The sequence below is a fragment of the Molothrus ater genome, chromosome 16, assembly GCF_012460135.2.
Source record: "Molothrus ater isolate BHLD 08-10-18 breed brown headed cowbird chromosome 16, BPBGC_Mater_1.1, whole genome shotgun sequence".
Lineage (NCBI taxonomy): Eukaryota > Metazoa > Chordata > Aves > Passeriformes > Icteridae > Molothrus > Molothrus ater.
Window position 1 is genome coordinate 2,194,037 of NC_050493.2, and position 26,691 is coordinate 2,220,727.

At 56.5% G+C, this 26,691-nt stretch overlaps 1 protein-coding gene across 1 annotated transcript; it reads left to right on the forward strand.

Annotated features, from left to right (window-relative positions):
• The first annotated feature begins 572 nt into the window (after positions 1–572).
• On the forward strand, positions 573–19,135 carry FAM83G (family with sequence similarity 83 member G). The gene is made up of 5 exons (XM_036392666.1): positions 573–1,061; positions 7,713–7,880; positions 12,406–12,530; positions 13,281–14,709; positions 18,713–19,135. The coding sequence occupies exons 1-5, from the start codon at positions 573–575 to the stop codon at positions 19,133–19,135; spliced, it is 2,634 nt and encodes an 877-aa protein (XP_036248559.1).
• The last annotated feature ends 7,556 nt before the right edge of the window (positions 19,136–26,691 follow it).

Consider the following 26,691-nt stretch of genomic DNA (forward strand, 5'->3'; position numbering starts at 1 on the left):
GAGCCGGGATGCGCAGGAGGCTGGGGCACAGCGCTGCCTTCCCTCGCTGCAACCGCAGCCAGGCACCGCACCTCGGCCCAGGCTCCCTGCTCCTCGCTGCCCTGCTTTAAGCCGCTTTTTTCTCTTTGTTTCTTTCCCAGTTTTGGGGGGTTTTTTGTTTTGTTTTTTTTTTTTTTTTTAATTTCACCCGGTGCTAGCGTTGTCTTGGGAGAGCGGAGGATGAGGAGGGAGCGGCCGCGGGGGTGAAGGACCTTGCTGGTGCTGTAGGTACACCTGGGGCTGTCTGCCCCGCCACGCAGCCCCTGCTGGGGGCAGCTCCGCGTTTTCCTTGCCTGGAGCCCGGGGCAAGGCAGAATCCAAAGCCTCCTCCCCGGCAGGAAGAGCTCCTGCGTGGCAGAGCCGTTGGAAAAGGGAGCGGTGCCTTCCCCAAGCTGCGCCTGGAGCCGGGCAGGGTGAAGCAAACTGTGTATTTAAAGACTGGAGAATAATTAATTCCTATTTATTGCCGACGTCCGGCGCTCGCTGGGGGCTCGGAGCTCCCTCGGCAGAGGGGACCGGCGTGCGGGGTCACCATGGCTTTCTCCCAGGTACAGTGCTTGGACGACAGCCACGTCAACTGGAGGTCCAGCGAGTCCAAGCCCGAGTTCTTCTACAGCGAGGAGCAACGCCTGGCCCTGGAGGCGCTGGCCTCCCGCGGCCCCGACGCCTTCTATGAAGTCCTGAAGAGGGAGAACATCAGGGACTTCTTGTCCGAGCTGGAGCTGAAGAAGATCCTGGACACGCTGGAGACCTACGACCCCGGCTCCGAGTACATCCCGCGGCACGGCAGCGGGGACAGCGAGGGCGACAGGAACAGCCAAGGGGACGAGCAGGACGTGGCGCCTTCCCTGGAGTATTGGCCGCAGAGGTCGGACCGCTCCATCCCGCAGCTGGACCTGGGCTGGCCCGAGACCATCGCCTACCGCGGGGTCACCAGGGCCACCGTGTACATGCAGCCGCCCATCGAGGGCCAGGCGCACATCAAGGAGGTGGTGAGGAAGATGATCTGCCAGGCTCAGAAGGTGAGGGGTGCGCCGCGGGGACCGGGCAGGGTTGGCCCCAGGGCGTCCTGCTCCGATCCCTGTCCTGCGGGGAGCTCTGCCCGAGCAGCGGGGCCGAGCCTGCAGGTTTTTCTTTGTAACCAATATAATCATGATCTATCCTACAATTCGCAACGTGATCTATAGCTTCAGCCTCCTATATCACAAAATTTTTCACCTACCTACTATTCTTCCTAATCGCAATACTCATCCTAATCATCGCCAACATCTTAATTTGTCCTATTCACTGGCTGAGAAGGATATCCTTCATATCCTTCATATCCTTCCTATAATATTTGAGGATCAGGTTTTGCTGTGGATGCTGCTAGCTGGGCTCAGCACAGCCCTTCCCAATATCCACACAGCAGCTCTGCTCATCCCAGGGTCCCTGCAGGGCTGCTGGGGAGAAAAATGGGTTGAGCCCATGGTCCCAGGCACTCCACAATCATTATTCCCGGTGTGACACCATGCAGGAACCTGGGATTGTGTCCTGGTTTCAGGCCCTGGGTCCACCAGCTGTCCAGTATTGACCCTGGGGTCATGGCCTGGCCTCAGTCCTTGTGTCCACCACCCGTCCAGTCTGTGACCCTGGGGGAAAGTGGCCAAAGCTCCTGGTCTAGCTCTGACTCACACGAGGGCCAAGTTTGGCCTGGGATGGCTGTGGGGCTCCAGGCTGGCTTATCCTGGCGTTTAGAGGACGAGGATGAGCTGGTGAGGGGAGGGACAAGGCTGGGCAGATGCTGAAGGGATTTGGGTTCAGACTTGTCCTCCCTTGTGGCGTCAAGGCGAGGAGCAGGGAGTGGGCATGCATGAGCCATCCATCACCCAGGGAAGGAGGGAGATGCTGGCCCGTGCTGAAGGTCAGAGGTGAGAAGGTGCTGCTGGTGCTTCCCAGTGACCCAGTCCCAGGAGGGGTTGGTACCTGCTGGTTTCTTGGTGCTTTGAAGCTCCTTGAGTTCTGTGCATCCAGAATCATGAAGGAAGGAGCTTCCCAACCAAAGGATGTTCCAGCAGGGCAACAGGGAGAGCCTGCCAGGGGAGCTGTGGAGCAGAGGGGACAGGCTGGGATGCATCAGGTCCACCTGGCTGCTCCAGAGATAGTGCTGGTGTTTGCAGGTCCTGCTAGGAGAGAGGGAATCCTGTGACATGCAGCCAGCAGAGCCTCTTCAGACCAGCTCAGGCAGGAAAATGAACATCTCAAAACATCCAAGGCAGCAGGATCTCAGGAATGGCTGTTGGGGGTGTCAGGGCTGTGGGCAGGAGCCATCTCTGGCCACTGTCACCTCACACAAGTCGAGGTGACTTGTCCTCCCCTGTGGCATTTTCCCTGCCAAAGCACTCTGCAGCGAGGGCAGAGGGAAGGGAGAGCTGCCACCCCGTGGGATGGAGGATGGGAGCACAATCCCACAACAAACAATGTCTCATCTTCGGGTCTTTCCGACTCGGGCTGGCAGCTCCCGCCTGCCTTTGCCTACTCACCGCTTCCCACCTGCCCTCCTGAGTCATCCCACACCCTGCTCCTGCTCCCAGAGCTGAGTCAGGCACATCCCCACCTCCCCTGGAGCCTCTCCAGGATTCGGGGACGTGGCCAGGGCTGATGCTGCTGTGCTCATCCCCGGCACTCGATGGCCCTGAGCGGGGCTGGGCTCTGCCTCCTGCTCCAGACGGGCTCTGACTGTGGGGTGAGACATGGTGACACCACTGGTGGCATGCAGGAGCCTGCTTGGAGCTTATGGTGCCTCAGGAAACGTAGAGATGGGTGAGTGCTTGGTGCTGCAGGGTCTGGGGGTGCAGGAGTTTAGGAGAGTGGGGTTCTTCCATGATCTCCCATCCTGTATTTAAGCACAGAATTCCTTGCAGCTGAACCTGCTGTCACACAGTGCAGCCCAGGTGACAACTTGTGGGTGCTCCTGAGGGTGGGGGACACTGGGCTCGACCACCCTGCTGATTTCTGCCAGGGCTCAGGGTCTCCACAGCAGCTCAGAGGTGAAAGGGTTTGGCTGAGGGAGCCGCGAGTGGGCAAAGGGACCGTCCTGCTGCCACCATCAGATGTCACACACACTGTCCAGGTGCTCTGTCCTCCCTGGGGAGATCCCTGCCCACGTGCTCTCCTGCACAGGAGCACAGGCTTGGCAGAGGCTCAGGTCCCTGCCAGAGGATGACCCTTGCTCCAGACGCTGTCCCAGACGCTCTCCCTGCCCCGGTGCCAGCCCCAAACCCCGCTGTGTCACTTGCTGTCCCACGGCCAGGAGAGCAAAGTCCTCTGGGGCTGGCCCAGCAGAGTTCAGAGCCCATGGGAGCAGTGCTGGTGCTGGGAGGTCACACAGGCTCTCAGGGTGAGGAATCCCAGGGATGTGAGGCCGCTCTGAGGGTCAGAGGAGCCCTGGTGCTCACAGGAACGAGGCCAAACGCTGCCTCTAACCCAGAGAGGGAGATGCAAATGATCCCCTCCTCTTGCTGGGAGTGAATTGGAGAAAGGAGAGGCAGGATCCTGTGGCCAGGTCCCTGAAAATGCCATCTTTGTGGCCAGCAAGCAGAGCTGGTGAGGGGTTCACCCCAGAGACCTTCACCAGGCTGAGCATGGCACGGCTGTCTCCTCCTTGCTGAGGATCCCTCAGGCTGCAGAGCTCTCAGGTTGGACATCAGGAACAATTTCTTCATGGAAAGGGTGGGCAGGCACGGGAAGGGGCTGCCCAGAGAGGTTTGGAGTCCATCCTGGAGGTGTCCAAGGAATCTGTGGATGTGGCACTCAGTGCTCAGGGCTGGTGACAAGTGGTGATGGGTCCAAGGAGTTGACAATCCTGAATGTCTTTTCCAACCTTAATGATTCTATGGTGGAAGGGAGGAAGATCTTCCTCCTCCTCCTCCTGTCTTGGCTCTCTCTGACCAGAAACCAGAGCATGCAAACATTGACCTTGGCCCAGAGCCAGGGGAGAGAGCAGTGACTCTGACCTCCTGTCTTCACTTGAGGTTCCAGGTTGGGATTGTGGTGATGTAATTACCCTGAGCAACTTCCAGAGAAGGTTGGGAGGCCCTATTAATTACTGTTTACAAAACCTTCTGCTGTTCCTGGATGAAAGGGTCGACAGGGGAGAGCAATTATTAATGTTACTTGTCCCACCTCTCCTCCATCCCAACACTCTTCCTCTAATTGTGCCTTGGTGCCTGCCTAATTTATTGAATGCCCACGTGGTGCACCCCAGAAGTCATTATCTGATGATTCACAGTGAGACAATAAAGAGCTGCAACTTCCTCTATAAAACATGATCCTGCAGTTTAGGTGCTCATCAAAGCTGTTCCAAAAATCCCAACAGCATTTCCCAGTGTCCAGCAAAGGGGATACAGGGATTTGGGACCCAGCTCCTGCACAGCTGCTGTACCCCATGGATTCTGGCAGCTCCTGGGACCCTGGCAAGAAAAGCTTCACCTTCATGGGCACTGGGAGCCTCCAGCTGCAGATTTCGGGCTGATTTCCTCTGTACCCTCCCAGAGAATGGCAAAAGGATGGTGAAGTTTCCTGGGATGACACAGCAGCAAAAGGGCTTCAGCAAAGGGAATGTCCAGCACACAAGCAGTGCCCTGGCAGAGGTGACAGGGACAAGGGACAGGCTGGCTCCTCACAGCCAGGTGGCACAGCTTGCTGCAGGCAACCCCATTCCCCAAGCTGGGGAGCAAAGAGCAGGCAGGATTGCACTGCTGCAGAGCAGACAGGCCTCCACTCTTTGCAGAGGATCCCTGGGCCAGGGTTTGGCACCCCAGGGTTCAAGCCCAGGCAGCCCAGCAGGAGAATTCACCCAGGCAGGGACAGATCCCAGCAGGAGAATTCACCCAGGCAGGGACAGATCCCAGCAGGAGAATTCACCCAGACAGGGACAGATTCCAGCAGGAGATGTCACCCAGGCAGGGACAGTCCCCCCATGAGGAGCTGCCTCATCCTCGCTCTCCCGCCCATCCCGTGCTCCAGTGTTGGCACATTGGAGTGAGATCCTGGTGACAAACCAGGGCCAAGCCTGTCCTGCAGGCAAGACACAGCAGGGAGGGAAGCAGGAGCTGAGCAGTGACAGGAGGCACCAGCTGGGCAGGAGGAATTGGGTTCAAACGTGGGCAGGTGGCTGAGGGCTGGGCACCCTGGGCACTGCCTGCAGTGTGTGAGCAGGGCTGGCACGGGGCACAGTGCCCTGCCCACAGCCCTGAGAAACTCCCTCACACCCTCGAGCAGAGAGCCAAGGCCTCAGCACTGCTGGGACCATGGTGGGAAAATGTTCTTGTCCCTCAAAATGAAGGTCAGCGCTGTCCTCATGCCCATTTCACAAGTGCTCAACTTTTCCCAGAGAAAACACAGCACACAGGAGAAGTGGCATGGGCATGGAGAATCAGGGTCAGAAGCAAACCCTCTGCCACCAAACCCTCTGCCACCAAACCCACACTGTCCCACCAAGGTGTCCCTTGCCCAGGACTCACGGAACACAGCTCAGCTCCTCCCCAGTTTTTTGCTGAACGTGGCAAATGCGAGCCCAGAGCTCCCAGAGTAGCTTTGAACCCGTCCCACTTCGCATCCATGCAAATCCAGCAGTTGGTTCCTGCCTCGGTTTCCCCGCCAGGACAAGGATGAGCAAAGCACACGAGTGGGTGCACAGGGGAGTGAGGGTTCAGCCTTTCACAAAGCCTGGGGGGAGGCTCTGGACCGAGGAAAAATGGGAAATCGGTTAAAATCGAGTAGCAAAGCCACAAAGTGCCCCCTCACCTGGCTCCGTGGCACCTCCCAAAATGCTGCGGTGTGGTCAGGGCTGGGGACACCAGGGTGGCAGCAGGGACAGCAGGGCTGGGGCTCCCCACACTGCCTTGCTCTTCCCCCCATGGCCTGCAGAAAAGGAAGGGAAGAGCCAGCAGTGTCATAACAATCCTCTGCTTAATTAAAGCTCTCCACGTCCTGTGGCACAGAGCTAATTAAAAGGCAGCTCAGGGTGCTTTGAGAGCTCTGGGCTGGAGGTGTCTGAGTGTGCAAGCACCCAGCACCATCCCAGCCCCTTCCTGAGGGAGGGAGGAGCAGCCTGGGGTCTCCCTGGCGTCCCCCTGGCTCAGCCACGTGCCATGGCCAGCAGGGAAGGGCAAGAGCGCCCACCTGGCCCAGCCCAGGGCACCTTCCAGGAACAGCCACGGGCATGGGAGGAATTCCAGCCATGGCACAAGGACAAACCAGCTCCCTGATGCCTTCCCCCTGGGCTGAGGGGAGGCAGAAATCCCTGTGGAGCTGCCCTGGGATTGCCTCCAGCCCCTCTGCCTGCCATGAGCTGCTGCTCACTGCCACAGGTGATGGCATCAGCAGGAAATCAACAGCCATGGGCGCAGGCAGACATCCCAGTGACATTCCCAGCACAGGCAGACATCCCAGTGACATTCCCAGCACAGGCACACATCCCAGTGACATTCCCAGCGTGGCCCAGATCCATTTTCCTGTCAGCCCCAGCTGTGGCTGGCACAGCAGCAAACGCCCTGGGTGCAGCCTGTGGGTATCAGTGACACTGCCATGTGACAAACACAGCTGTCACTGCTCGGGGTGCTTGTCGCACACATCTTTTCACTAAAAATCCTTTCTTTAAGATTTTTCCTTCTGAGAAGCCGAGAGGCCTCAGAGACAGAATGTAGGCAATGGTTATCTGCTGCTGTGGAATGCAACAGGTCCATCTGTGATTGGCCCCTCTTGGATGTTTATAATTCATGGCCAATCAAGGACTGAGCTGCCTTTGTCATCATTCTTTTCTTTTCTATTCTTAGCTTAGTTAGCATCTGAGGAAACCTTTTCTTTTTCTTTTTAGTTATAATGTAATATATATATCATAAAATAATAAATTGAGCCTTCTGAACATGGAGTCAACATTCTCGTCTCTTCCTTCTCCTGAAAACCCCTGTGACCACAGGTGCTGGCACTGTTGTCCTGGCTCTGCTCCTCCCACACAGCCTGGGAGGAAGCAGGGATGCTGTGCAGGAGAAGCAGCAGCCCAGGCTGGGCAGTGAGAGCAGGACAGATGGACACACCACTCAGTGGCTGGGTTTGATGATCCTGCAGGTCTTTATCAACCTTAGCAATTCTGTGATCATTGTGCATCAAGAGCTTCTCCTTCTGATGCTCCCTGCAATGCTGACAGCAAAGGGACACCAAACTTCTCAGCCACAAACTGGACTCTGAATTTTGTGAAGCCTTTAGAGGCAGGAAAGTTAGATTCACCCTCAGTAACTGGTTTTTCATCAATAGATGATGCTTTGGATCACCACTGAAATGGTCAGAGTTGAAAAAAAAACATCCAAAGACCATCAAGTCCAACAATTAACTCAATCAAGTCCAACAATTAACTCAGCACTGCCGGGGCCACCACTAAACCATGTCCCCAGGTGCCACATCTACCTCTCTTGGAGATCAAACTTTCCACAGTGACAGCAGAGGAATGGGAGGACTTTCCATCCTCAGACTGGGGGCAATCCTGGGCTCCCCCAGCCCAAATTCCAGCCCGAATTCCAGCCCAAATTCCAGCCTCCTACAGGGAGCACTTTGCTTTGCCTCTCACAAAACCAAGCTCTGACTGTACCTTGGTTGTCCCAGGCCACCCAGCCTCGTGTCCCCTGTCCCCTCTGCAGGTCATTGCTGTGGTCATGGACATGTTCACTGACGTGGACATCTTCAAGGACCTCCTGGACGCTGGCTTCAAGAGGAAAGTGGGGGTCTACATCATCCTGGATGAGACCAACGTGAAGCACTTCCTGCAGATGTGTGAGCGAGCCCACATGCACGCTGGACACCTGAAGGTAGGGCTGACCTGGAGCTGGGGAGCCTCCTCCAAATGCAGGAGAAAATCAGAATTTTAAGCTCTGCTCCCTCCTGTCTTGGGCAATCACAACCCCAGTTGTGGAGAGTTCAGTTCATTTTTTGCTGTAGCCAAAGCTGGAGGTGATGCCCAAATTCAGGAGCAGCTTGGACAGGTGGGTGAGAGGATGGGATGTGGATTTACACCCAGCAAAGCTGGAGCAGAAAGCCCAGGGTGCTGCTGGTACCCACCAGTGCTGGGGCTGGGACAGAGGAGAGGGCGAGGGTGCAGCCCTGCAGGGGTGGGCACAGCAAAGCCCAGGGCAAACCTGTGAGCTCAGCCCCTCCTGAGGGACAGGGAGCAGCAGATGCTGTGCCAGGGCTGGGTCCCTGCTGTCCCCAGCTGCTGCCCCGGGGGCAGGACCAGCAGCAGCCACCACAAGTCAGAGGCTGGAATTAAAAACCCGATTTTCCCCTTTTCCAGAGCCTCCGCCCCAGCAGGGGCTGGCAGCAGAGCAGGGAGGCTCCCACAGTGCCCCAGGCCCTGGCAGCTGCCAAGGGTGCCCTCAGTGCTGTCACTGTGCTGGGCAGTGCCACAGGTGATGCCAGCACCAGGAAACCAACAGCCATGGGCACAGGCAGACACCCCAGTGACATTCCCAGCACAGGCAGACACCCCAGTGACATTCCCAGCACAGGCAGACACCCCAGTGACATTCCCAGCACAGGCACACACCCCAGTGACATTCCCAGCACAGGCAGACATCCCAGTGACATTCCCAGCACAGGCAGACATCCCAGTGACATTCCCAGCACAGGCACACATCCAGTGACATTCCCAGCACAGGCAGACACCCCAGTGACATTCCCAGCACAGGCACACATCCAGTGACATTCCCAGCACAGGCACACATCCCAGTGACATTCCCAGCACAGGCACACATCCCAGTGACATTCCCAGCACAGGCAGACACCCCAGTGACATTCCCAGCACAGGCACACATCCAGTGACATTCCCAGCACAGGCAGACACCCCAGTGACATTCCCAGCACAGGCAGACACCCCAGTGACATTCCCAGCACAGGCAGACATCCCAGTGACATTCCCAGCACAGGCAGACACCCCAGTGACATTCCCAGCACAGGCAGACACCCCAGTGACATTCCCAGCACAGGCACACACCCCAGTGACATTCCCAGCACAGGCAGACACCCCAGTGACATTCCCAGCACAGGCAGACACCCCAGTGACATTCCCAGCACAGGCACACACCCCAGTGACATTCCCAGCACAGGCAGACACCCCAGTGACATTCCCAGCACAGGCAGACACCCCAGTGGCTTTCCCAGCCCCATTTTCCTGTCAGCCCCAGCAGGATCCATGGATGCACATGGAATCACTCCTGTGCAGAATCCCATGGAAAAGCAGGGAAGGCGAAGCACAAGGGGGGATGGCTGCCAGTGCAGGGGTGGCTTGGATGGGGCTTGGAGCAACCTGGTCTAGTTTAAGGTGTCCCTGCCCGTGGCAGGGGGTTGGAATGAGATTTAAGGCCCCTTAAATCTCATTCCAAGTGAGATTCTGGGATTCCCAAGTGATTCTGGGATTCCCCTTCCACACCCCTGTGCGAGCAGGGGGTGCAGAGAAAATCACCTGGTCACAGAGCAAAGGCAGAAGAAGGGGCAGAGGAGAGGACAGAGGGTTGTTCCAGCCTCAGCAGCAGCAGCAGCCAGAGCAGGGACCCTCACTGCAGCCACAGGACAGTCCCAGGCTGTGCCCCCATCACCAGCATGGGATGCAAACACTCCAGAGCAGCCCCGCAGCCCCACTGGGGGGCTCCTGGCCCAGCCTGGCCTGTTGCTTGGCACAGCAGTGATGTTGCTGCTCCTGACGTCAGCGTGCCCGCTGCCAAATGCCCTCCAGGAGGGCCCGTGCCCGGGCAAGCTCCCCAGATTTGCTTAGGGTGGGTGAGGGCCAGGCCCTGGCTGAGCAGGAACACGCAGGAGCCACGACACCCTCACACCTGGCTGGCACAAGGAGGGGGAATGGGGCTCAGGGACCCCCAGAACCTCACGGCCTCCCTCCCCAGTGCCTGCTGCCAACAATTACAGCAAACACAGCCCAGCTTTTACCCGAGCCCAAGCTCCCTGGGGAGCCTGGGATCCCGCAGGCTGCTGCTGCTCCAAGACCAGAAAAGCCAGCGCTGACGCACGCCGGTGTTTTCCTGCATTAGCAGCCCCGGTGGCAGGACTGGAAAAGCAGGAGAACACCTGCAGAGCTCGGCAAATGTCTGGAAGTTGGGATTTGCCACATATTGCAGCCAGCTGGCTGGCACGGGGTGCAGGAGGAGGTGAGGGAAAGTAGGGCAGAGTCTGGGAGCTGCTTCTCAAGGCAGGAGATGTTAACGAAACGTCCCCTCGTTATCTCGGTGGCAATTAGCAACCGGCTTGAGCAAGGGCTGGGTGATTCACCCCTGCCTCAGCAGGGATTAGAGGAGCAGATTTTACTCAACAGCACTGATAGGAGGAGGGAGAGGGATCAGCAGCAGGAGAGTTGTTGCCTGGAAAACACCCAGAGCTGCTCCTGGGGTTTGGGCAAAGGGGCAGCTCTGGGTGGGTGGTGGGCAGAGGGTGAAGCCCTGGGTGACACTGCTCTCTCAGCAACCCCATGTGTAGGGAAAATAAGGGACAGGGGTGACAATTGCCATCCCAGCCCTCTCAGTGCAGCACACTGGCAGAAATTAGGATGCTCAGCACCGGTTTCGCCCCAGCCACAGCAGGCAAAAAGCATTTTCTTAGCATTTTCTTTTGCTAAGAAAAACGTGAAATTTGCAAAAAATTCCCTCCCAGAGCTTCTCTGTTCAGTGAGTGGAACTTCCCTGGAAACACAGTCAGGAAAGTTGTGGCTTGCACATCAGCTGCACTGAATTTTCCTGCCAGGGATGGGGGAGCAGGGACCAGGGGTGTACCTGGGCTTGGGCCTGTGCCTGGTCATGGTCTCCAGGGACAGAGGAGAGCCCAGGGAAGCAGATGGGAAAGGCTGGAGGAGGGGAAGACAAATATTTTCGATGCTTTTCTTTAAAAAACAAAACAAAACAGACAATGAAACAGCCATGGAGGGCATGACCCAGTGATGACACAGAGCCTTTTGCAACAGCCTTACCAACATCCCGGCAGGAACAGGAGGAATGCAGGCGCTTTCTCAAGAAAATATTTTCTCCCCACCCAAAGGGAGCCCCTTTGCTGTGGGAGATGCTATCTGCTCTGCTGAGGAATGTGCCAGTGCCCTCCATGGAGAGGCCAGAGACAGGAGCCAGCCTGGGGATAAAAAAAGAACAAAAACATTTTCACAGAGCCAGGGCTGCCCCTGCGTCACTGGGTTCCCTGGGGAGGACACCCAGCTCCACTCCAGGGACCTGCTCCCACATCACCAGGTTTCATTTCCCGAGGGTGAAAAGATGTTTCCCCACTGCCTGATTTCCCACCAGCCCCTAAAACCAGGGGTAGATGGCCAAATTTAGGAGCACAGCAAAGGGGGAGCGTGGGGAAGGACAAAACACCACGTGGGATGTCCTGGGGTCCCCACCTCCCCCTGAAACCCCCTGCAGATCTGCTGGGAGCAGGTGAGCAGCCTCCTCTCCCATGGTGGCATTTGCATAGATTGCAGCAGCACCACACAGCCCTCGCCCACAGACACCGAGTTCAAGAGATGCCGAACACAGCCTGGCAGCACATGGGCAAGGCAGGAAACTCCCCAAGCCCAGCCCGTGGTGGCCTTGGGCGAGTTATTTCATCTCCCCATCGCTGTGGCCTCCTCTGAGCCAGCCATGAGGAACATTCTCCCTCCTCAGAGGGGCTGTGGAGCATCCAGAGGGGTTCCTGGAGGGGTGGGTGGTGACTGTGTTCACAGGGGTCTGAGGATGAGGGAAGAGATGAGGATCTGACCCCATGTTTCAGAAGGCTTGATTTATTATTTTATGATATATATTATATTAAAACTATACTAAAAGAATAGAAGAAAGGATTTCATCAGAAAGCTGGCTAAGAATAGAATAGGAAAGAATGATAACAAAGGTTTGTGGCTCAGACTCTCTGTCCGAGCCAGCTGGGCTGTGATTGACCATTAATTAGAAACAACCACATGAGCCCAATCCCAGATGCACCTGTTGCATTCCACAGCAGCAGATAACCATTGGTTACATTTTGTTCCTGAGGCCTCTCAGCTTCTCAGGAGGAAAAATCCTAAGGAAAGGATTTTCCATAAAAGATGTCTGTGACAGTGGGTGGTGCTGTCCCTGGAGGGTGGGTGATGCTGTCCCTGGAGGGGTGGGTGGTGCTGTCCCTGGAGGGGTGGGTGATGGGGTCCCTGGAGGGGTGGGTGATGGGGTCCCTGGAGGGTGGGTGATGCTGTCCCTGGAGGGGTGGGTGATGGGGTCCCTGGAGGGGTGGGTGATGCTGTCCCTGGAGGGGTGGGTGGTGGTGCCACAGCAGCTCTTCCCCCCTGCCCACCCCTCTGCCTCTGCCCTGCAGAACCTGCGCGTCCGCAGCACCGGGGGCACCGAGTTCTTCACCCGCTCAGCCACCAAGTTCAAGGGGGCTTTGGCCCAGAAGTTCATGTTCGTGGACGGGGATCGAGCCATGTGTGGCTCCTACAGGTACACCAGAGACGTCTCCTCTTGCCCACCCCACTGAGGTGTTGGTGAAAGGATCAATGCCAACCCTCGTGGTCCAAGGCTCCAGGAGCCCAAGCCAGATTTGCTCTCCTCATCCTAAACTGGGAGGAGATTTTCCATCTGGAGTGGGTCCTAAGGGGCTCCCACTACTCCCTACACCACCAGGTCTAGGACACCCACCCTTCTTGGAGGTGGTGGGACACACCAAGTGTTTCTGTGCTGATGAGCACAAGGAAGGACCAGAGCACCAAAGCACAGCCTGTCCCAGCTCTCACACCAAGCTCAGCTTTCCAGTCAATTTCCTACACAAAGTATTTTTCAGTTTGTTCAAAGGAAAACTTACTTAGGTAGGAAGCGACCAGCCCTGGTCAGGTTTCAGGTCTAAAAGACAAATTTTATAAACATGGAGCTGGAACATTTCCTCTTTTCTGGCTATAACAAATAACACATCCACTTAGGAGTCACTTCTCTTAACCCAAACCGAGACAGGAAAAGCAGCCAACGCTAAGGCACTGACCCCCTGCAAATTCCTCTTCTTTTTACTTCAAGTCCCACTGTGCTCAGGACTTCAACCCTTCACTCTAATTTGGGATGGGAGCTATTTTGTCAATCCCATTATTATGTTCACAGTGAGCTCATGTCCCTGCTGGCACCATCAGTCCCTGGAGAAGGCCAGGCCTGGGGAGAGGTGTTATTTACCAGCTGAGAGTCTCCACTGTGTTTCTGTTCCAGCTTCACCTGGTCTGCGGCGAGGACGGACCGGAACGTCATCACAGTCCTGTCGGGCCAGGTGGTGGAGGCCTTTGACAAGCAGTTCCAGGAGCTCTACCTCATGTCCAAGGGGGTGAGCCTCAAGTCCATCTCCATGGGTGAAGAGCCCGAGCCCGAGCCTGTGACACTGCCCTCCGTGGTGCCCGTGACCCCCGCCAACGCCGTGGTGAAGAAGCTGATAAACCCCAAATACGCCCTGGTGAAGGCCAAGAGCGCCGACCAGATCAGCAAAACCTCATCTGAGAACCAGGACAAAAACCAGAAGAGTGACAACAAAGGCAAAGCACCTCCCGAGGGCCAGGGGGGCGAGCGGCATGGGGACGTGGCTGAGCTCTCCCCGCTCATCCACCCCGGCCTCCTGAACCTGGAGAAAGCCAACATGTTTGACTACCTGCCCACCTGGGTGGAGCCTGACCCCGAGCCCGGCAGCGAGGTCTTGGGCTACATCAACATCATCGACCCCAAGGTGAAGAACGTGAAGCTGTCGCAGATGAACCGCATCAAAGTCTGCGACGTGTCCCAGGCCAGCGCCCAGCACCGGCAGATGCTGAAGAACAGGGAGATGGAGGCCAGGAAGAACTCAGAGCAGGAGCTGCCTCTGCTGTCCCCCAGCCACAGACAGATCCCACAGCTCCCCGTGGAAGCTCCTGCAGCCCCCACGAGCACCCCCATCGAGGGTGTCAGCTGGACAACGAGGCAAGTGGGGACATTTTCCTCTTCACCTCTGGGCCACCATTTGAAGCCACAGGAGGAGGCACTGGAGGATGTGAAGCCTCCAGTTCCAAGGCCAAGGACCGTCCCTGTCGGTGTCATCATGACCAAAGTCACCACAGCCTGTGACAGCAGCACTGCCCTGCAGGGTGACACACAGCCAGCCCTGGCTGAGCACGCGGCTGTGAAGCAGGAGCGGGAGGAGAAGCCCAGCCGGGCTGCCAGGGAGAGCTGCCGTGCCCAGCCAGCAGCAGCTCCACAGGAGGGCAAAGGGCCTCCCTGCGCCCACAACGGGCTGGGAGAAGAGGAGGAGGAGGAGGAAGAGGAGTTCCTCACCCTCAGTGACCAGGAGAGCTACTCCAGCAGCTCTGCTGACCACAGCTACCGCCGCTCCAACGCCTCCTCCATCTCCGACGAGTACTTCGAGGCCAGGGATCGCTACGGGCCCCTGCGCAGAACCAACTCGGACGTCACCCACAACGGGGAGATCCTGCCCATGCAGAGGAAGCTCAGTGACCCCCACATCAGCAGGGGCACCTTCATCAGCCCCCTGGGCAGCCTCCCCTCCCTGAAGCACCTGGACATGACCAAGAGGAGGAGCACGGCTGTGGAGATCAGGCCCATGCTGCCCTGTGCCATCCTGGATGGAAACGGCTCCTACCCCAGCAGTGCTGCCCAGGTAGGACTTCCTGCTGTAACCCTTTGTTTCTCCACCCTACAAACGTTTGCAAACCTGGGGGTGACCCAGTCAGCTCAAGCGAGGTGTGATGTCATCCTGAGTTTTGCTGTCATCCCAACCTTTGGTGCTGTCCTAGATGCTGAGATGAGATTCCCATAGAGAATAACACCCTGCATGTGGCTATGGTCACCTGAGAGGTGACAAAGATGCAGTGGCCGTGCCACAGTTCTCGGTGTCCAGCAGTGGGGATGGCTGTTAAAGGGAAGGGTTTTGGTAATTAAAGATGATCCCCACAGCTCTGGGCTGGGGCTGGAGCTCCAGGCACAGCTGCACAGATGTGCTGGGGCTCTGAGCTCCATCCACAGCCCATCACACCCAGCTGGGGACAGACTGTGCATGCAGGCGTGTCCTTCTCAGGCTTGTTTTCCAGGCCTTGCCAGGGTGATTAGCATCAAAGGGAAAGCGCTCGGACAGGTAATTAGCAGCAGAGAAACAGGGACAGCAGCCTCTGTGGGTGAGTGCCACAGTCAGCAGCTTTGTGGCTGAGCCACGAGTGACGCCAGGCCCTGTCACCACGCAGGGCCAGCACCCTGCTGCAATTCCCTGGGGAGCAGGCCAGAACTGCCAGGAGGTCACAGCAGCATCCCCTCCACAGCATTGTCCCGCCCAGGGGTGATGACACTGCCACCCCTGATTTCCACCCAAGCTCTGCAACCTCCTGCACCTCTGCCAAGCATTCCAGCTTCTCACGGCTCCCCACCCGCTGTTTTTGGGGCATTCAAACCCCCAGGGCTAAACCAGCAGCTGAAATCACTGAAACTGCCTGAGGTTACCCCAGCTGAGCATCTAATCTCTATTTACAGGGAATTAAATGTACCATCCCAGAGTCCACTTGCTTCTCCCTTCCCAGCCAGCGACAGGGAGCTCAGAGCTTTAATCCTTGCACATCAAATACCCCTGAGCCCTGCAGGGCAAGGAGCTCCGAGCTCTTTGATGCTCTGTGACCCAGGTCCCAGGTGCCACCTCGCTGGGGACGGCTGGGCACGCTGGTGTTCCTGCAGTAACTTGTTCTGGCCCTTTGATGAGAGGCAGATAATTAGCACAGCATCAGGGTTAGGAAAGCCAGCAAGCAGTGGAGAGGTGCAGGGAAGAGTTTCTCCCATGTGTAAAAAGAATAAATTGAAGTAACCCTTGATTAACTGTTGAAAACTCAAATTTGACAGAAATCACTACCAATTTTCCCAAATATTTTTTTTTTCCTGGGTCCACATTTCTTAGGTGCTGGCCCATTGCCCAGCATAGCCCAAAACACAGGTGGAGGCTCACTCAGGGCAAACATCATGTTCTCCATGTCATGGAAACCAAATTCTCTCTGGAAATCACCTTCCCTAAATACACAACCCCATTCAGCTGGATGCACAGCAGCCTCGAGGAGGAGGAGGGACAGGGACACCTGGGTCCTGTCCTGCCCCTCTCCCACCTGCAGAGCCCCCAGGTCTGTGCAGAGCAGAGCTTTCCCCTCAGTGACAGGGAAAATCCCCACCCCAGCAGCTCCACAGCCACATGGGGGCCCTCACCTGGGCACAGGACTCTGCTGACCATCCCTGGCAGATGATGAGGAACAGGGGCAGCAGCATCTTCAGGTCTGGCCAGGATGGAGCCTTGGTGTGGCTCAGGTTTTTAGCAGAGAGTGACCACTGGACAATGAGCTGTGGAGAGCTGAGCAGCACCAACATCTACTCCACATCAGCCTCTTCCTTGCCAAACTGCATCCCAAACGCTGGAGCCACTGGGAATGGGGCCCAAATACAGTGTAGAAGTTCACCCAGCCCACAGTGGGGTTTCTCTCCAGACCAGTAACGGGTTGGGGTTACACCATAGCACCACAAAAAGCCCAGTGCAACCACAGCAGCACATCCTGCAGCCAGGAACCACCATTCCCCACCACCATCCCACCCCTCCTGCCCCTTCTAGCCAATCTCCTTCCCAAAGAGTGCCCACAATGACATGGAAGCCGAGTCCAGCCTCCTCCTCCTCCCACAGCTCCACTCAAACCATCACACCTCAAAGCTCTGGCCAAGCCATGTCCATCCACAACACAGCCACCCCTCCTAAAAGGCAACATCTGCAGGAATTGCTGATTTCACAGAGCTCAGAGTCTCTCCAAAGGCTTCCAGAGGAGTGCTCAGCACCCAGCAGGATTCAGGCTCTCCTGGGCAAGCATTGCCTCATTCTGCTGGTGGGCAGGAGGGACAGGGTGCAGGTTCCTGGGGTGGGATACTTGGTTTAAGCCATGGTTTAACTCCTTCCCAAGAGCCAGAGCATGTCAGGAGCCACCACCCAGCTCAGGCACATGATGAGCTCAGAGGAAGAAAAGCTAAATCACCCTTAATCCCTCTCACCTGAAGCCATCTCAGGCCTTAGCACTGATTTTAAGCACCTAATTAAATCAATCTCGGACTACCTAAGCTAAACTGCTTTAACACAACTCTCCTGGCCAAAGGAGGAGGTGTCAGCTCCAGGACCAGGGAGGCCTTTGGGCCACAGCAGTAGCACAGTGAGGGTCGCTGCAGAGGCAGGGCAGGTTGGCACAGCCAGCTCTGCAGCCTGCTGGCCCCAGCTCCTCCTGCCACCTGCACCTTGGCTCACCAGATCTCACCAGATCTCACCTCCCCTGGTACCTCTGCACAGGTGCAATCACACCTCCAGATCATGGCACGGGCACACCCAAAGGGGAGATAAACATCTGGTGGCCACAGCCATGTGTGACAACCTTACCCAGTCTAGAATTAGGATTAATGGTGCTCAGACCCGAGCCAAGCGTGTGTCTCAACCCAGCTGAGAGAGCCACCCCCACAGTGGTGTTGCAGCTCTCTGCTGTCTCCTCTCCCAGCCCTCCATCCATCCTTTCATCTGCTCCTGGCTGTCACCTGGTGCCACAGGATGGCTCTGGGTGACTGAATGCTCTCGGGGCTGACGTGAGGCCTGGGATGATTCACGTGGGTGTTCAGTGTTGAGAGCCTTGTCCTGGATTTCCAGGCAGGAGGGACTTGGCTCGGGGCAGCCTCCAGACTGCCAGGGCTGCTTGGGGAGTGTCAGTGTTTGGTACCAGATGAGCAGCCTGGGTTAATATTTGAGGCTGTTCCTGTAGGAGTGTCGGGGGCAGGAGGGTCAGGACGGATGGAGAGCAGAGATCTCTGCAGCCAGGTCTGGAACTTGGGGTTTGTTGCAAAGGGCCAAGTGCAGGGGCCTTTTGGAATTTGGGGTTTATTGCAAAGGGCCAAGTGCAGGGGCCTTTTAGGATTTGGGGTTTATTGCAAAGGGCCAAGTGCAGGGCCCTGCTGGGAGCTGCAGCCACAGCTCAGAGCAGGACTGAGAGAAGAGAGGGGGAGAGAGGATGAGAGGGTGAGATGGTAAGAGCATAAAGGAGTAAAAAAGTAAGAGCATAAAAGGGTAAAAGAGAGGGGTTCCCATTCCAATACAATAAATCTTCTTCTGTGTTGAATGTTCTAATTCTCACTAACCAATCTAGTACAAGATACAAATCCTATAGCATTTACATACAGCCTATAAGAATCATTACATTACCACACTGTGTTACATTTTAAACCCTACAAACTCCTCTTTGGGCCCCTTCTGCCAAGCAGGCAGGGTCTGCTCTGACCCTTGGGCCTGTCTGCAAGCAGAGGGTGTTGTTCCATCACAAGGGGATCACCTTCAGCTGGCCATGCCATTGTTTTCCAGTTGTTCAGTAACTGAGGGATCTCAAAGCTTGCTTTCATTTCAATCTCGCTTATAGTTTCCATATTCTCAAAACCTTTTGCCAGACAATCATATTTATAAGGCTTTCCTGTCTCATCCTCCCCAACAGTTCCGAGCTGCCCCTGAATTTGGGCGAGGGAAAGAGGGATTTTCAGCTGGCCCAGGTGAAGAGGTGTCCTTGCAGGGAGCAGCACCCTTCCTCCAGCCCGAGCTCACTGTGTCTCTGCTCTCTCCCCCACAGGGCACCCACATCTACCCACGCTACCGGCCCAGGAGGGCGGGCAGGGAGCCGGGCAAGGAGCTCTCCTGCTCCCCAACGCACGAGAAACCCCTCAGGGCCTCCAAGCACGCAGGGGAGGGGGCAGAACCCAAAAAGACCATTGCAGGCAGCCAGCCCTACTGGCAGAGCAAAGCCTTGAGCCCCAGCAAGGCCACAGCGCCCGGGCACGTGGCCCCGAGCGCGGGCAGAGCGCCGGGCCAGCGCTTCAGCCCCCTGCCCCAAGAGAGCCAGAGGGCACCCGAGGAGATGAGGACACCCCTGGGCATCCCGCTCTCCAAGCTCTCCCAGACCAAGCACCTCAAGAACAGGGTTGCAGGGGCTCAGGGTGCTTGTGTGGACTCCAAGAAGGCACCCCCCGAGCCCACGGGGCAGAAGGAGCAGTAGGGGCTGGTGAGGGTGGCCCTGCAGAGCTGGTGGAGCCCAGGCGCCACCACCGCCTTCCTTGGGGCAGGGGTTTGTTTTGTTTGTCTTGTTTACATTTACCAGCACCACGTGGCCACGATGGACAGCCCAAAAGCATCCCTGGCCAGGGCAGAGCTCCAGAGATGGGGCTTGGAAGGGGTGCATGGCATCCACCCTGGCAGCTGGCAGTAGTGCTGGGGACAATCTTGGATGGCACAGCCTTTAAAGAGGTCTCTTCCAGGCTGGGGTGACCTCCAGCCTCGTTAAAAGCTGGAAAGCATCACTGGAACCCAGAAGTCTGTGGGATCAGCTGGCAAAAGCCAGCCAGCTCCTCATCCCAGAATGCTGCTGGAAAAGGAGGGATCGCCCATGATCGTGTTTTCTTCTGGTTATTTAAGAGACTCTTCTGTTACCATTTTGCACAGCAGGTCCCACTGCAGTCTGCCCTCCCTTTGGAGGGTGGCCCGTGTCCTGGGACAAAGACTCCTCAAGGGACTCACCTCTTGTCAACTTGTACTGTAAAAAAGCAGCCTGTTCATTAAAGCTCCCTGGTCCCACGGCAGGAGAGCCTTGCCTAAGACTATTAAAATGCAAGATTAGGTGGCCTTGGACTCAATAAACTGCAGCTCAAGGTGCCTTGGCACAAACGTCCAGCCAAATACTTTTTACCCCCCTGAGCATTTCCCCAGGACCCCCATGGGGGAATGTGCTCCCATCCCCAAACTTCCTGACGTGCTCCCATCCCCAGACCTCCAGCAACCAGTAAAAGAAAAATAAGAACAGGGGAAAAAAAAAGAAAAAGAAAAATAGAAGCCCCTTTTCACTGCGTTTTTCCCAGGAAATGGGAGCCAAGCTCTGAGCCAGAGCCCTGACAAGGAATATGTGCCATGAACAAGCCCTCACAAGCGAGCCCCCGAGCCCTTGGCAGCTGCCCCGTGCTCCTCCTCAGTGCTGCCAGCCCATGGGATGAACCCTCCCTGCAGCTCCCCCAGAACCTCCAGCAGGAGAATCTTGGAGCCAGAGGCGTCAGTTTTTGGAGGGAGGGATGGGAGGCACCCACCCCACTCCCACCCAGGCAGCAGCCTGGGGAGATGAGCAGGGAGGGGCACCCCCAAAGCCAGGGCAGCTGCTGAGGCTTGGCAGAGGAGAGGAGGCTCCAGAGGCCTCACAGAGGGAAGAGACAAAACCCAGGAGCATCCCTGGTGGATTCCCCACAGCTGGTGCTGCTGTCTGACCCTGGGTCCCTTCCATCCCTGCAGTGCAGCCCCTCTGCCCTGTCCCCTCAGAGCAGCAGGATGAGCTCTGTAGGAGCATCGGGGCCTAGGAGGGTTGGGATGGATGGAGAGCAGAGATCTCTGCAGCCAGGGCTGGGATTTGGGGTTTATTGCAAAGGGCCAAGTGCAGGGCCCTGCTGGGAGCTGCAGCCACAGCTCAGAGCAGGCCTGAGAGAAGAGAGGGGGAGAGAGGATGAGAGGGTGAGAGAGTAAGAGGGTAAGAGAGAGAGGTTCTCGTTCCAGTACAATAAATCTTCTTCTGTGTTGAATATTCTAATTCTCACTAACCAATCCAGTACAAGATACAAATCCTATAGCATTTACATACAGCCTGTAAGAATCATTACATTACCACACTGTGTTACATTTTAAACCCTGAAAACTCCTCTTTGGGCCCCTTCTGCCAAGCAGGCAGGGTCTGCTCTGACCCTTGGGCCTGTCTGCAAGCAGAGGGTGTTGTTCCATCAAAAGGGGATCACCTTCAGCAGCCACACCATTGTTTTCCAGTTGTTCAGTAACTGAGGGATCTCAAAGCTTGCTTTCATTTCAATCTCGCTTATAGTTTCTATATTCTCTAAATCTTTTGCCAGACAATCATATTTATAAGGCTTTCCTGTTTCATCTTCCCCAACAAGGTGGGAATGTGCTTCTGGGCCAATCTCCCTCCCACAGGACCTTCCCCACCAGTGCTGCTGTCTTTAGACCAAGTGCAAATCCCTCAGACGTCAGGCACTGGCATCCCCAGCCAGTCCAGCTTGAGCAAATCCCAATTCCCTTCCTGCTCCTCCTCCACTGTCCCCTCCTGCCTGGGACCCTGCAGCCCTGCCCTTTCCATGGCCACCCCACAGTCCTGTCCTCATCCCCCTGAGCAGAGGCCTTTGGGGAGCTGGCCAAGGGCCATCACCCCCTTATTCCCCTCAATCCGTCCCCCTGTGCTTCACAGGGAGTCAGCACTGGGAGCTCCTCCTGCTCTTGCACAAGCAGCCAAACCTGGCCCCCCTCCAGGGCTTGGTTTATCCAGGCCCGGCTCCTCCCGGGCTCTGCATGGGCGTTGGGCACCCACAAAGGCTCTCCAGAGGCACAGAGCCAGTGCTGAAAGCAGAGATTTGTGCCTGGGGCTGCAGACCTGCTCCCTTCCCAAAGGTGTTCCCCAGCAAGTCCCAGCAGCCAGGGAGGAAGGGCAGGGAAAGCCCTGCAGGCAGCAGGAGAGGGATGGCAGAGGCTGGGATGCAGCACAGGGGCTCTGCTGGGGTTAAATCCCTGCAGGGGGGGTGGGATGGCCCCAGTCTGTGCCATCTGTGATGCCAGAGCAAGGCAGAGCCATCACCAAGGTCTGTGCTCAGCAAAGGGGTTTAAACTGACAGAGGGTACAGATGGATGGGATTTTAGGAAAGAATTGTTCACTGGGAAGGGCTGGCTCAGGTTTCCAGAGAAGCTGTGGCTGCCCCTGGATCCCTGGAAGCATCCAAAGCCAGGCTGGATGGGCTTGGAGCACCCTGGGACAGTGGAAGGTGCCCCTGCCCATGGCAGGGGGTGGAACAAGATGAGATTTAAGGTCCCAAATTCATTCTGAGTGTCCTTTATTAGCTGAGCCTGACAGGAGCTGGAGCAAACCAAGCACCCTTGGGGCACACCCACCTCCAGGTCCGGAGGCCTCCTGAGACCTGGGGAAAACCTGAGCAACAAGCAGCTTCCTCCTGGCTGCCCTGGATCCTCCCCTACCCCTGCAAACACCGGGCAGGCAGCAAAGCCAAAACAAACCAGGCTCTGCAGCTCCCCCAGGGCATTTTCCAGGCTTTGCCTACCTGCCCTCCTCCTCTGGCTCCCCTGCACCTGGCAGGGACAATCCTCAGAGAGCCAAGGACAGCTCCAAACAGTTCCCAGCATCCCGGCACTGCGGCCACTGCTCGGCTCTGCCCCGACAGGCAAAGCCCTGCTGTGCCTGGAGCTGCTCTGTGCTGCTCTTGGGCTGGTTAAATGCCACTGGCCCTTCTCCAGAAAGCCTCTGTCCTTTCAGCTGCCTTGTGTAAATGTGCCCTGCTGCATCCAGGGCTCTGCTTTGGCACAGGGCTGGGCTGGGGCTGCTCCCCCTCCACAGCTCTGGGGCAGAGCCTTCCCCACCTGCCTTCCCCAGGAGATGCTGGAAATCATCTCAGGAGAGCCTCTAGAAGTCACCCTCTGTAGTTAAACACCTGCCTTTGAAGCTGGGAGCTGACTTTGTGCTTCCTGCTCCTCAGGGCCAAGAGCCCCATGGCAGAGCCAGGCTGATGAAAGCTCCCGGCCTCCCAAGGATGCTCTGAGGCAGAAAAAGGGGAGACACAGCAGTGCTGGGGGCTCAGGAAGGGCTGAAGCCTCACTCCAGCCCAGAGCAGGGCACCAGGATCCACATCCAGCCCTGCAGCAGTGCCTTGTTCCCCTGCCAGGCACATCCTGGGCTCCTCTCTGGAGACCCCACCAAAACTCCTGGAGCAGAGCTGGGAATTCTGCTTTGCTGTCAAACCAAAATGGTTTGGGTTGGAAGGGACCTTCAGGAGCATCACATTCACCCCCTGCCATGGGCAGGGACACCTCCCACTGTCCCAGGCTGCTCCCAGCCCTGTCCAGCCTGGCCTTGGGCACTGCCAGGGATCCAGGGGCAGCCACAGCTGCTCTGTGCCAGGGCCTCCCACCCTCACAGGGAAGGATTTTTTTCCTTGTATCCAATCTAAATCTCTCCTGTTTTATTTAAAACCATTCCCCCTTGTCCTGTCACTATCTGCCCATATAAAAAATGGGTTTCCCTCTTTTTGATTAACCATTTAAATACTGGAAAGCCACGTTCAGGTCCCCATGGAGCCCTTTCTGAGCCCCTGTGGCACACACCGGGACAGTCCTGAGCCCCAGGGGTGGCAGTGTCACAGACCACCCTCCCCAGCCACAGGGAGCAGAGCAGGCAGCTCCCAGCCTTGTGGAAATGAGAAGCAAAGCAGAGCCCCAGAGCTGGGACACCTCCTTCTGCAAAAGCCACGACACCATGGCAGGACAGGCCCTGGCACAGTGACAGTGGCACTGCCACCGTCACGTCTCCACCCAGAGCTGAGCTCAGCCATCCCCAGCTCTCAGCTGGGGCATCCTCACAAAAACCTTGTTTGGGGAAGGGAATGAGGCCAGCAGGGGCAGGAAGAGGCAAGAAGAGCTGATCCACACCCTGGCCCCGAGCTGAGACGGGTTCCCACAGCCAAGAGAGCAGCTCTGATTTGACATCTCCCCACACACCCCCCTGCAGCAGGGCTGTCTTGCCCTGTCATGTGGGAGCATCTCTGGGGATTAGGAAGGTGCTGGGCAGGTTGTTTCCCATGTCACCCCTCCTTGCCCAGCTCGGCCCTGTGACCGTGTTCACAGTGCTCTGAGGATGAGGGGAGAGACGAGGGTCTGACTCCATGTTTCAGAAGGCTTGATTTATTATTTTATGATATATATTATATTAAAACTATACTAAAAGAATAGAGGAAAGGATTTCATCAGAAGGCTGGCTAAGAATAGAATGGAAAGAATGATAACAAAGGTTTGTGGCTCGGACACTCTGTCCGAGCCAGCTGGGCTGTGATTGGCCATTAATTAGAAACAACCACATGAGACCAACCCCAGATGCACCTGTTGCATTCCATAGCAGCAGATAACCATTGGTTACATTTTGTTCCTGAGGCCTCTCAGCTTCTCAGGAGAAAAAAATCCCTAAGGAAAGGATTTTCCATAAAAGATGTCTGTGACAGTGCCCTCCTCCTGCTCTGCTCCAGCACATTCCCCATGGAACTGGATCAGCATCAGGCCGTGGAGAGGGGCCCTGCAGGATCATGCAGGGGAAGAGCAGAGGTGTGAGCTGCCCAGGAGGGCTCCACCAGCCCAAAACCCAGGAGGGGAGCACAGATCCAGCTTCAGCACAGCACAAAAGCCCTTCCCCAGCACCTGAGCCCACAGTGTTAGACACGAGCTCAGTTAAAGCAAACCAAACCAGACACAAGAGCACTTACACCATGATCCTGAGGATCCTAATTCAGGGCCTCTTCCATGGCATCTGGAGCAGGCTTTACACCACAGCCAAGCCAGGCATTCCCAAGGGAGGCAGCGCCTGTCCTCAGCTGCACTTGGTGTGTCTGGGAGAGCCCTTGTCAGCACCAGGAAGGAATTCAGCTCTGCAATGACCTCCTGAAGAGGAACCAACTCATGGGCAGCCACGCCACGACCTCCACCAGCGGCTCCTCAAATATTTCCCCACTGCAAATGCAACCCAACCACAGCTTGATACCCCTGAGCTGCCCTACAAGAGGGCAGCTGAAGCCCTCAGCCAGCACAAGCTCCAGTGACAAGGCAGAAAAGCCCCAGCCAAGGGCTCTCAGCCCAAAACAGCCTGAAGTGGGAACCCAAAAAAGGCTCAGCTTTGCTAGCACAGTGCCAGCCAAGCATCCTGGGTGTCTTCCAGAGCCCCTCACATCCCTCAGAGGGATCCATCACTTGCCACGTCAGCACCAGCCAGGAGTTTTTTCTCCCCCTTCCTGATTTTCTCCCCATTCTCCAGCAACCCTTCCCCACAACCCAGCTGGAAGATTCAGGCCCTGGACAAGAGATTTCATCATTGCTTCTCCTGGATTTCTCAATGCTTAATCATTTTTGCAGTCGTCTGCAGATGAGTCGAAGCCTTTGCTATGAGGAAGCAGAGGAATCTCCTCCTCCCTTCCTGCTAATCCTGCAAGGGTGGGAAAAAATAAAAGCACATGTGACCGAGACATTAATAAGACATCCCAAATACAAAAACAAGCTAATTAAAACCAGGCATGACCTATTCATAAAATAAGTTCCTTTCAACCTCAAGAGGAGAGGAGAAGCCTTTGAAGTCAGGCTTCATAATCCAGAGAGATCCCTGCCTCCACCAGTGACCTCACCTGGAAACTTGTTCTTGCCCAAGTGTCACTAAAGCCTTCCCAATAAAAGCTGGCTTTGGAGACAGCTTGGGATGAACAATTGGTGAAGCCAGAAGCTTGGTAGAACGAGTTCCCCAGGGTACAGAGGAGTCTCCAGGGGCTCTGCCAAGGCTAGGAGGCCTCTGCATCTCCTCACACGTTCCCAGCTGGGTGGGAAACCATCTCCCAGCAGGGTTTTGGGCTGCCCTGCTGCACCCTGACAGGAAACGTGAGAGGTTGGGGTCCAGCAAAAGGAGATTTCCAGAAGAGGAGGCTCTGACATCCCCTCTGCCAGAAAGAAGAGCTGAGGGAGCAGCACTGATGCAGTGTCTCAGCTTGGGAGAACGTGGAGCAAAAACCCATCTGTAAACACAACATCTGCAGGGAGAGGGGGCAGGAAGAGCCCAGATAACCCTGGGCCTGAGGCAGCCCCAGCAAGGACCAAAGGAACCCCTCGGGACACAGCCCTGCCTAATTGCCCCGAGTTTCACACTCCCCTCCCACACTCGGGGCCACCACAGGGATGGGGACATGGGATGGGGACATGGGGCCAGTTTGGGAACGCCCGTGGTGTCTGCAGCCACTGATCCCAGCCCACTGCTGGAAGCAGCCATTGTCTGCAGGATTTGCTGTGAATGCAGCCAGATGCCAAGATAATCCCCTCATTAGCCTGGTTCCTCTTCTGCCGCATCCTGCCTGACTCAGAGATCACAGAAAGCTCAGCAGACCAAAGAAAGGGCAGCAAAGGGAAGGCTCAGGAAGGGCACTTTGGGAGTGTCCATGGAGCTCCAAACACGAGGCTGAGTGGAGAAGGGCCCAGAGAGCTGCAGAGGCTCCGTTGGAGCAGGCGCTGCACAGGGGTCACCTGCAGGTTCCTCTGGGGCCAGGCAAGAGGGGACACCACAGCACCTCCTGAGCCAAGAAGGAGCTGGGAGGAAGCACATCCATCCCTTTGGGCACAGCCTTGGAGAGGCTGCAAAAAAATGGACCAAGCTTGGCAGGACATCACCTGGTGAGGGAAGAGGGGACTGGGGAATGCCTGGGAAGAGGCTGAAACCTCCAACTGCCAGTGATCTCTTCCTTCAAATTCAGACCAGCGAGAACAAACCATCCCAGCACAAATCCTGTCCCAGCTCCCTTTCCTTTCAAATGGCAGCAGGGATCTGTGAGAGCCCCACAGATCACAGAGCCAGGGAGCACAGACACACACGAGCTCCAGCACGGCCCCTGAGCCCCTCCTGGGTCTTTGCTGGGTGATTTGACACACAGGGGAGTGACTTTGAACAGTTTACTGGATTCCAGGACAAGCAGAGAGTAATCCAAGTGT

Bases quoted from the DNA above. Each gene is read 5' to 3' on its own strand.
- FAM83G (XM_036392666.1), top strand. From the start codon at position 573: ATGGCTTTCTCCCAGGTACAGTGCTTGGACGACAGCCACGTCAACTGG. The intron at 1,062-7,712 runs GTGAGGGGTGCG...TCCCCTCTGCAG, and splicing joins TGATCTGCCAGGCTCAGAAG to GTCATTGCTGTGGTCATGGA. The intron at 12,531-13,280 runs GTACACCAGAGA...TTTCTGTTCCAG, and splicing joins GCCATGTGTGGCTCCTACAG to CTTCACCTGGTCTGCGGCGA.